The 12087-nt window shown below is 37.1% G+C and overlaps 1 protein-coding gene across 1 annotated transcript in view; it reads right to left on the bottom strand.

Moving 5' to 3' along the window:
• The window catches only part of atosa (atos homolog A), a 37292-nt gene that overhangs the window by 7197 nt on the left and 18008 nt on the right, over nucleotides 1–12087 (bottom strand). The window contains exon 2 of the mRNA XM_058750843.1: nucleotides 222–406. Coding sequence (XP_058606826.1) covers nucleotides 222–406 — 185 coding nt within the window. The remainder of the gene's footprint in view (nucleotides 1–221; nucleotides 407–12087) is intronic.

Genomic DNA, 12087 nt, shown 5'->3' with positions numbered 1-12087 from the left:
TTTGTCATGAGCAAACATTCTGACTGTTTTCAAACAGGTTTCCCTGTCTGTCACTAATAATAAAGGACAGCAAGTTGAAAGGATAATGTTTTCTTAGAGGTATACAGCTGTTGATGACAACATATGGATATATTTTACGGAGTGATAATATCAGTTAACTTACAAATTGTGAAATGTAATTACATTCCCCTCCTTGGGTTAATTAAAAAGGTGTAACCCACCTGTGGTATTTTGTCACTGCATTCATGTTTGGTAAGGACAGGCATAGCAGACTGGGCAGGTGGGCAGTGAACACCCTCTGTCCGCCCCTTTACGGAGCATTCTGGAGTCCGCCCTTCTGTGATCAGAAGTGTCAGGAACACCAGGAACTCCTCAGCATCATACTCAAAGAACTCCTCTGCTGCTTCTGAAAAAAACAGAGGTGAGACATCGATTAAGTTACTGACATGTTGCCATTTATTCATTCAAAAACCTCACAGCATATTATTCAGATAGCTGGTAGTATGTCCTCTCAGAGTAACACACTCTCACATCGGGATCATCGGATTATGTTGAAAATCTTTTTTGGTTCTTATGAGACACACTTTAAAACTTTTTTTCTTTCTTTCCTTTGGTTGGGACATACTGAGTAGTTTGTCCGTAGTTTACATCACAGTGTGAAAAAACTTTTACTACTTGCTAATGCTAGTCAGTTAATGGAGAAACCTACTCTAAAATTGGACAAAAATATGTATATGTCCCTGTGAATAAAATTATTTATCTTCTATAAAGTTTAGCAACTTTTCTAAGTGCACTAGCATATAGTAAAGTGACCAGATGTCCCTGCTGAAAAAAACAATAGACACCGTCACAAAATTTGTAATGGTTATAATGGGAATTGTATTGGTTTTAATGGAAACTGTAATGGAGTCTGTGGGTCTACTGGTAATTTGTCACCTTCTATTGGTGGCTTGTTAAAACTAATAAATCCTAATGGAATATGTCCCAAAACACACCACAAAAAAAAAAAAAAAAAAAAAAAACATTAGATGGTTAAAAGTTGATGGTTTGTAACGGTATTTGTAGTAGAAATTTGTTTTTGTGATGGTTCTATTGTTTTTTTCAGCAGGGGTGCCACTTCCTGGGGACACGTTCTGCCCAGGATCTCACAGTACAACGATCAATCAGCGCAGGCCAAACAGCCAAAACCTGGTTATTTTTAGGCAATTTAGAAATCCTGGGCAGAACGTGTCCCCAGGAAGTGGCACGTCTGGCGTATAGATCCTAAATGCTATTGATTAGCCTCAAAGCTAATGAACATGGACTAGAAACCCACAAAATTTCACTTTTGATTTAATGTGGTGTATTACCAATGGTTACTGAAACATTAAAAGTAGATTTAACTTCTGTTTTCATACAACCAAAAACACATAGTCAGTTTCACAGTTCCAGAGAAGATAACACTGTTTATACATAGTGGCAAACAATCTTTGCTCTGTTTACCAGCTGTGAAAACTGGGCTAAGCAAACACGCATTCACCAGCATATTCTCCGGCAACAAAACATACCTGATCAACAGCTTAATAAGAAACCAGCTGTCTGGATTTAAATGGAATGTAGAAACGCGTGTTAAATGCGACACACCAGATTCTAAGTCAGAAATTCCACAACACAGCTGGATTTGACAACCGAAACCTGTTTGAATACCAACACTACTGTGCATGCGTGTGAAAAAATAAAGCTGACAATTCAAATTAAGACGTGTAATAGGTAAAACATTTGCTGTCATAATCATCCCAATTAAAACTTGAGGTGCAGGTGAGTCCACATAATTTGATATTACACATATGGAGCAGTTAAGAGAATTAGTTGTGTTGGTAATTATTCCATGTTTGCTGAGAACCAGATAGAATTGAGATTCATGAGAGTAGGTTTACCCACGGCTTTGAGCTGAAAACAAAAGCGTCTACATGGCAGTTGAGGTCCGTTACAGTCGGCCAATGGGCCTATTGTTCTCATAGCATCAGACTCCCAGGACAACAGGACCAACAGAGAGCATCCCATCCCTGACTGCACAGCCTTCTCTCTCCTTCTCTCTATTATCATCTAAAAGTGTGTGTTTTCATAGTTTGTGAACCAAAAAAGTATTCCACCGAAATGACATGAAATCATATCACAGCATTCCACACAAAAAGTGTGTTTTGCCAAGGAAAAGTGATGTGTGTGAAAAATTTGTGTGTGTGTGTGTGTGTGTGTGAGAGAAGAGTGTTACATATCAGTAATTTAAGTACTAATAAAATATGTTTCTGAAATAAAAAAAAATTAAAAAAGACATTGGTGATGCGTTGGTTGTTATGCCACATATGAATATAATTTCTCAAACTAGCAGTTGAAATCCAGTTGTTAAATATCATTCTCATAATGCAGTGTTAAAAGTTTTTTTTTTTTTCAACGAGGCTGAAAAGGCACAGCATATACACAGAATGATCCATGGAGTGGAGAACACTCAACATAGCTCTGCAAAGAAAAAGAGTCTATTGATGCTCTTAGTTTTTGGTAGGGTTGTGTCAAAGCAATACTGATGCATTCGAGTCTATTTCAGGAATCTTTTCGTTACTCCAATCTGTCAGTGGATTGGAAACCACATTTTACAACAGGGCTCTTATGGTGACTGGCTTAGCATGCATGAATGAACCTTTTTTCCAGTTCCATACTGGTGATACTTTTAGCCAGAACATGTCAGCTGGTGTTCACAAAGTGAATACACACACTGTGGTTTCTTTGTGGCAAAAATAACACTATGCAAACCAGTTACGATCCAGAGAAACCAACGGGTGGAGACACAGAATAGCTGTTGGACTATTAGACAAGGAAAACAACAACACACTGTGAAGAACTGTTCTATGACCCACTTTTGTGGAACTAATATACTCTCTTTCCTACTTTCACAAAAAGAAAAATAAACATTTTCGTCTATTTATTTACTGGCATTCGTTCATGAAATTAAAAGCACAGTTCACCAAAAGCTACAGGTAAAGTCCACATTACTTTTGCTAAAGGTACCTAAATGGGGAGTTCTTAGACTGAGATAAAGTCTTCTAAAGTCACGTCAGAATGATTTTATTACAAGAATTTATTGCATGAACACCACTACAATGTCATATTCCTTCCAAATTCTGATTTCTTTGACCCACAATTCCAAGTTAGAGGCATGTCAGTTCATGTATAATGGTATTTTATTCAGTAATGACGATAAATAGTTGGTGTCAGAGACATTGCATTGTGAGCAGTGCTAAAACCTTAAAATCACAGTAGTATTACTTCTCTTTTCCAGCTATTAAAATTCAACTCACATTTGAAATACTAAATTAAATGTGTATTAAACAAACAATAAAAAAAAAACTAAAAAAAAACACAAGGTTCTAAGACCTAGAGCTTTGGCAAAGGACGGGACATTATGTTTGCCTTCATTAAGTATCCTTATGACATCCTCCTCCTCTTGGCTGTCCACATTTCCAGCACAAACACAGCTCTTTCAGTCAATAGGAGGGGCCAGAAAACTTCTGCCCAATCAGCACTTTCCAAGCTCCTGCCAATCACGAAAGCAGCACAGAAGGCGGAGAAAATCCACGTGCGGTGCTAGCGTCACCCCCAGCTAACAGCTGATAGTTAATCTCGCGTGACTTTGTGAAACAAAGAGCCAGATCTCTGCACAGAGTCTGTGCTGGCAATACCATGACAGCAGATAATGATGTTTGTTCCTGTTTATTCCTGCCATGTTTACATATAAGCTAATCAGCATTACATAAATGCAATCTTATAAGAGCCTGAAGAATCTCAAGGCTTTTTAAGTTGTGTAGTGGGAGGTGTATTTGTCAGGCCTGTTTTTTACTGCACTGGCTAGCTGTTGCAGTATGCATTTCCATATGCGTGTGTGTACACACATTCTTACAGGGAACTCCTCCCACGTGCTAACTGCATGAGGAGAAACCGCAGACAACAGAGCAAGAAAGAAGGGGGTTGAAACTGCCAGCTGAACGGGAGGAGTAAAAAAGGGGAGAGAAAGACAGAGCCAGAGTATTTCTCTTATGTAGGTTAAAGGTAAAGTTTCAGCAGGGGAGGAAAGACAGAACACTGGGTTCAGACAGGGAGGAGGAGCAAATAAGAGGAAGAAAAATACAACACAAAGGAAGAATAAATTACCAGCACCCCACAGATTTCTTTTTAGTTATGAACTGCCTGCACTTATTCTCTCTCATGCAATAAAAACAAAACAAAACAAAACAAACGAGTCTAAGTTCAGTCAGCTTAATGAGACTGGAAACAAAACTAAACTAAAAAAAGAGAGAAAATAAAACAAAACAAATAAATTATGACATAAAACTACAAACAAAACAAAACAAAACAAAACAAAACAGTCTAAAATCAGTCAGATTAATGAGACTGAAAAAATAAATAAAACAAAACAAATAAATTAAGACATGAAACCACAAATAAAACAAAAAGGAAAACAAAAAACCCTACAACATAAAACAAAAAGCAAAAAAAAAAAAACATTACAACTTGAAAAGCAAAACATAAAACAAAATAATTACAAAATAAAAAAATATTACAACATAAAACAAAAAGCAAAAAAAAAAGAAGAAATTTACTTGATTACACAAGTAGCTGTTTTCCAAAATAACAACACATTTGGTGTTATGACATGACATGATTTTTACACTGCAATAGATATAGTCATGGCCAAAACTATCAGCACCCTTGGTAAATATGATCAAAGAAGGCTGTGAAAATTAATCTGCATTGTTAATCCTTTTGATCTAACTTTTATTGGATAATAACAATTTAAAATGGGGGAAATCTCATTATGAAATAAATGTTTTTTCTCAAATATACGTTGGACACAATTATTGGCACCCCTAGAAATTCTTATGAGTAAAACATCTCTGAAGTATATTCCCATTCATATTCACAATTTTGAGCACTCCAGGGTGATTATGAACATGAAATTATCCAGCCATGGCTTCCTGTTTCACAGAAATATAAATAGGAGGGAAAACAAAGCCCAAATTCCCTTAATTCCCTTAGTGAAGTGGCTTTAAGAAAAGAGCTACAGCAGTGAAAATTCCCATTTCCACCATCAGGGCAATAATTAAGAATTTCCACTCAACATAAAATGTTACGAAACTGCCTGGAAGAGGACATGTGTCTATTATCAGATTAATTTTCACAGCCTTATTTGATCATATTTACCAAGGGTGCCGATACTTTTGGCCATGACTGTATATGATATACGTGCGTGACTATTAGTAGCGTTGCAACATTCCATCTTTCATTCAACTTGTCAAAATAGAATTCATATCAACCTTTTCCACTATAGCACCTCTTGCAGTAAGGCTGCAAGTGGAGCATGTACTTCTACATAGTGCTATAAATTGTGGTCTGACACATTCTGTAATGCAACGTTACATAGGAAATAGAAGCATTTGCGTTCAAGTACTTGCGAAGTGCATGTTTCAGGCCTTATTCCCAACTGTTGTAATTAACCTAATAGCTTTTCTCTGTCTCAGAGAGTATAGGTCATTCCTGAGTAATTCAGTGATCCAGCCAGTTTTAGACCTGTCCTACCATACACAAACACACGTTTGTGACCTGGAGGCGTTTTCAAGTGTGCTTGCTGCATTTAAGCATTTGCATATTTTTTGAGTGATTGTTTGAGTGAGTGATTGTTTGAGTGAGCAGCAGCATGTGTACCAGATTGTTGGGTCTAGGACAGGACAGGCCAGTGTTTCTTATATAATACAGGGCTATTTCAGGCGCTTGTGCACTAGCATTATTAGAATATGTATACGTGTGCAAATATGAGAGAATGCAACTGGACACTCAAATCACATATGCGTACACGCACACACACACATCACATGAGCACGAGACAACATGTTCCATCTATATATTCAAACACAAACAGAAAGACAATATTCTTGTCTATGTTTGACGCTAACACAGGAATGCCGCATCAGGTTTAAAGGGGTCATGCTGCTACCTTTTACCTTATTTTTGCTGTAAACAAAGCCATCATTTAGTTTTTATGACCATTTTCCACCCTCACACTGAGAATTGAATTACTGCTTTTACTGTACCTTTAAAACACCTATAAATAAATGTCCTCTGTTATCACTGGCTAACGTCTTCATGTGTTAAGCTGAAATGAACTCTAGCAGCAGTAATGCAGCTCTATCTTTAATTTCAACCAGATGATCCAACAGCAGCTCCACGGATCTCAGGCTGCTTGGCAGACATCTCGGCATGGATGAAAGAACATCACCTGCAGCTCAACCTAGCAAAGACTGAGTTTCTCACCTTCCCTGCCACTCTGAATCTACAACATTATTTCACCATCCAACTAGGTTCATCAACAATTACCCCATCACAAATCTTGTTGTAATCTTTGTTGACCAGCTGACCTTCAAAGAGCACATTGCAAAAACCGCTCGATCATGCAGGTTCGCATTGCATAGCATCAGAAATATCAGGCCTTTTCTAATGGAGCATGCTGCGCAACTTCTTATCCAGGCCCTTATCATTTCTAGGCTGCAATGCTCTTTTGGCTGGACTTCCACCATGCGCAATCAAACCTCTACAAATGATTCAGAATGAAGCAGCACAACTGGTCTTCAATGAGCCCAAACATTCAACTATTTTGGATAAAACTGAAAAAACTTTTAGTATTAACTCACTGGACATTTCACTTTGAAAGTGTTGTGAAATGTGCAAGAAGCAACATAAGGTGATTTTGCAGAGGTGCCGCCATGGGCACATTTTTCCAATGAGCCTAGGCTGCACTATGTAAATGGCAGAAGGCTATAAAAAGTGCAAATAACAATAGATTTTATATACACTATGTAAAAATAGCAGTATTTTCTTTGCAATAAGTGTAAATAGTAGTGCAAAAAATAGCAGAAATTTGCACCTCAGTATTATATGATAAAGCATTACGCAATAATAACATAGTGTAAATTATCATATTTATAGAAAATTTTAAATGGATGCCACATTATTGGGACAACAAAGTCCTCCCTATACCTAACCCTACCCAAGAAAGACTTTGTTATTAAATACCCACTTTTAAAACATTTCCTTCATTTTTACTGAAAATTAACTCATTTGTGATGGGAAAAGAGAGAAGAACAAGTTTCAATTGCATCGTAAGTTATCGCCACGCACTTTACACCCTACTCTATTGCTAATGTTAATTAATTGGCATCTTTTTTATCTATCCAAATCAGACATTGGTGGGCGGAGTTAACCTAATAGCCTCTGCTAACAAGGTGGGCTATTTGCACTTTGTGTAAATAGACACTTCAAATGTAAATATGGGTGGTTATATGTTAATGAATTCATGGAGATTTCAAAACGCTGACCGTTTCTTTAGTTTCAACAAATGAGCCAAGAGCAATCCTGTTTTCCGTGATATGAGAAGAAAGAGGCAAACCGACACAACTACAAACTGCACACCACTAATAAGTGAACACAGAACACCGTATCGCTGATAGATTCAGCTCTTCATATCTTACAGAAACACCAGTCTTGACCCACATTTACGGCAAACTCTTCCCGCTTTCTGCATAATCAGACAGCATTGTGGGTGCTTGCCTGGTTTCTCCTGCTGTAGATTAACCCGGCACTGCAGGAGAGAGTTAAGCTGTACATTTATATAACCAGCGGCAGCAGAGGAGAAAAAAGATTTCTGGGAATTTTCTGCTGTACTGAAATTTCTCTTAACGGCAGCTGGGATCAGAGTGATCGGTGTTCTGTAATTATGAGGACGATTTCACGTCTCATCATCCCTCACTCCAATCCTGATGACTGACGGAGAGCAAGAGGGAGAGAGAAAGAGACTGTAATGAGATTACAATAAAGTTCTATCTTTCTGTCATAAAGAAATGATTAGCTAATATGTTTAATGTGTCCATTACAGGTGACTAAAATCTTTTCCTTCACCTTTTAAGCTGTATTTGCTATATACAGTCTATAAAGATACGAAAGAGCAGACGAAAACAGCAGGCAGTGGAGCTTTTCTGTGTAAGTTCCCTCCACAATGCTAGGGTGTTGCTATGCGGTTGCTAGAGTGTACTGGGTGGTTAGAAGTCAAAAGATCCCACCACCTGTGATTCTATTTTATTCTGGCTAATTAGGTCTCTCTTCACCTTTAGCTGTTTAGTATGGAAGCTCGTTTCTGCCATGGGATAAATAAGTAAAAAAAAAAAGAAGGTAATTACGACTTTTTATCTCCCAATTTTGACTCGATATATAAACTTTAATTAGAAAAAGGTCAGAAGTAAATTCAGAAATCTGAGAAGAAAAGCCAGAATTACATATACAAAACTTAGAATTGCACGAAAAAGGCAGAATTCTTCATTCTGAGAAACGTTGTTAAATGGAGTTGAAATCTGTTAGTTACACTGATTACACCTTTTCTAAGAAGATCATGTTTTACCATCTAAATCTATCAATCAATTTTTGTCAAAAGTAAAAATTGGCAGGTTTGTACAATTGTCATGATTAATCGTAGTCTGGCGTATTTTTTGTAACAATTTCTTAGAACTGTGTCTAACAATTCCAATTCACAGAAATATGTCTTGCATTACAATTCTAAGCACAAGAATCACAAGCATTTTAAACTAGATTTTTAAAAGATTTTTCCCTTCATTTTACAAGTGTTCTGAATGGACTTGGGGGTGGGCGCTTGAGTTGTGAATGTTACAGTACATCTACATGATACATCAAACTCTTCAAAAGAGCACAGATAATCCTGCCATGATCTGAGAATATCACACGGTCAGGGCATAGGAAATCATTTCTTCTACACAACGCCGATGGCGATTTTGTCAGTCAAAGATTTGATTGTGACGACTTGTACCTGCACAAGTATGTATGCAAAAGAGGTTTTATCAGACCACATGCAGTGCTGGTGCAATAGCAGATTACAGATGACTCCAGCATTGTAAATCTGCTTACAGCCTGCACCAGAGAGATCAGTTTAAACACTACAGTTCTAGGCCAACACGTTTCTCTGCATGAGGCTGTGTGCACTGATAAAGCTCTGTGGTCAAAGGTGAAGAGCTGAGAATAACTTTATATAAAAACTGACCTTCCACTGCATAAGACCAGCATTGGAGATACACACGGAATACCATCAGGTGATGTAATAATAATAATAATAATAAAGTTAGCGGTCAATGCAAAATTAACCAATGTGAGAATTGCAATGGTTGTAATGTGTCCATTCAATGCCTGGTTTTCTAAAGACTCTGCCAGAAGACAATATAATACAAAACAAAGTAATACAAAAATAAACAGCTTCATGAATATTATGATGATGTTATTGCTTTCTTTATGTATATACGTTTCCTAAAGTCCGCTATTACACCAGTTTCTCAGCCCCTGTTTGATGACACAAGGCGTACTAAGACAGAAATGTTTCAAATGTCACATTAGCGTAATTTCAGCGAAGAAACGTTGACTGTGCTTCACATAGACATCTAAAATGCACTGCACACATTACAATTTTTTAAGGTTTTGAAAGAAGTCTCACCAAGGCTGCATTTATTCAATCAAAAATACAGTATTATTAATTACAGTAAAATGTTTTATTTTTTAATATATTTTAAAATGTCATTTATTCCTGTGATGGCAAAACTGAATTTTCAGCAACCGTTATGTCAGTCTTCAGTGTCACATGATCCTTCAGAAGTCATTCTAATATTCTGATTTGCTGCTTAAGAAACATTTCTTATTATTATCAATATTGAAAACAGGTTTTACTGCTTTAATGTATTTCCTCTCATCTAACACCATCATGCCATTGAGACAAAAAACACGTGACTCAAACTAGGATTCACACACAGTCGACGCACATGTCCCAGTGACCTAAAAACACCAGTCACGTCGCCTAATTAATATAATTGCACCGTTTATTGGTTTTATCCAGTGCTGCCTGCAGCAAATCTCATATCTCTCAGCTGTGAGGGGTTTTGCTTTGGTGCTATAGCACTCATAAATACACAACAGAACAAGTACACCACACATCTTCTGCTGCCACACACAGATTCACAGGCAGCAGGTCTCTGTGACATCCACAGGCAAGGCCTTTCGCAACACAAGTAGGGCATTCTAAATTGGGGTGACTTATCACTCATCAAAAGGCTGTCCCGTGGACACAGGGATCATGACCTTTGCACTGTCCTGTGTGAGGAGATAGTGTGTCACATGTACCATGCTTAGGTAATTACATTTTAAAAATGTAAAGCATTTAATCATTTTTTTATGTTTTTGAAAGAAGTGCTCAACCAAGGCTGCATTTATTTGATGAAAAATACAATAAAAACTGTATTATTGTGAAATATTACAATTTAAACTGACTTTTTTCTACTGTAAATATATTTTAAAAAGTAATTTATTCTTTGATGCAAAGCTGAATTTTCAGTAGCCATTACTCCAGTCTGCAGTGTCACATGATCCTTCAGCAATCATTCTGATTTAGTTCTTAATAAACATTATTATTATCAAATAAATTAAAACAGTTTAGTTGCTTAATATTTTTGTGGAACACTGATCATATATTTTCAGCATTGATAACAATAAGAATGATTATTACCAGAGCACCAAATCAGATTGAAAACTGAACTAATGACAGTTCTTGCCATCACAAGAATAAATTACATTTTAAAATATATCAAAATTGAAAGCAGTTATTTTAAATTGTAATATTTCACAATAGTACATTTTTAGAGTATTTTAATCAAATAAATGCAACCTTGGTGAGCATACACTGTAAAAAATGCTGGGTTGTTTCAACCCAACTTTGGGTCAAAAATGGACTAGCTGTTGGGTATAATTTTTACATTCAATATTTAATCCCAAAGTATATGATGTTATAATGTAACATTCCCCAATACTGGTCCTGTCTAACATTAAAAATATACATTTAAATATATACATAAATGCACAAAGACGCACAAATAAAAACAAACACACACACACACCCAAACATTGCCACATAAACACACAGAGAGGTGAGCAATCTGGTGTTGGCTGGTACAACTGGGTTTTTGGGGGGTTAAGAGTCTAAATTTGTCTTGCCAGGACACATTGGTGGGGTGAAGAGGAGTTCACTGCCAGATTTGGTAACACACATGATCACACACTCTAAAACCTACAGCTCTATATGGAGAGTCAAGAGTCAAACCAATATACACACATGGAGCAGGGCTGAAATGGATCTCAGGGTAGGTAGAGAAGGTACTGTGCTTTTCTTTGGACAGGCAGTACCTTTAAAAAAACAACATGAAATTGAATTTGCAATCTATTTTGCTCCCATAAAGTGATGTAAATGCCTCATTTACATCCTGGGACATTTACGTCCATTCGACTGGGAATTATAAAGCTTTAGTCTAGAACACAGTATCACATCAAAACTGTGAGAGTTAAGCATTTGGCCTTTGCTGAACATGGCATCTTCATTCTCTGAGGGATGTTGTTCTTTAAAAAAGCAGAACAGAGCCGTCATAGATATTTGTCTTTCTAAATGTCTCAGTGATGCAAGTGACTTTAGTCAATACTGCATCAGTTGGCCAAACAGAAGAACAGAGAGGAATCCATCATGTAGAGGGGGGAAAGGCAGGGAGGGGACAGAAGAAGAGGATGATGTCAGTTTAGTGTGAGTAGAGAACAGATGAGCAGGACTGCAGTGTGTGTCACCCATGGGAGACGTTAAAGTACGCTGGCACTGATCTGACTGGCACAAAGTGGCATTGCTTTAGACTTCTCTGACCTTTAGACATGAAAGAACATTTTAAATGAAGTAATTTGTCTGAAGTCCATTGCTAATAAATGCTCTTGATGTACTCAGACGGCGGGGGCCTTTTAAGAGTCTGGGTGCCAGGGTCTGAAGGGCAATCGGGTTACACAAAAATCATTTCTCAAAATCCCACAGCTATGATGAAACACTATAGCTGCACTTTTCAGCCTTATATAGCCATTTTTACTGTAATAGTGAACAATGATGGAATCAGATGGTGAGATCTCAATAAATTAGAATGTCGTGGA

Source organism: Onychostoma macrolepis, chromosome 18 (genome assembly GCF_012432095.1).
Source record: "Onychostoma macrolepis isolate SWU-2019 chromosome 18, ASM1243209v1, whole genome shotgun sequence".
Lineage (NCBI taxonomy): Eukaryota > Metazoa > Chordata > Actinopteri > Cypriniformes > Cyprinidae > Onychostoma > Onychostoma macrolepis.
The sequence above is the reverse complement of the archived record's forward strand: the minus strand, read 5'-3'. Positions and strand labels throughout refer to the sequence as shown.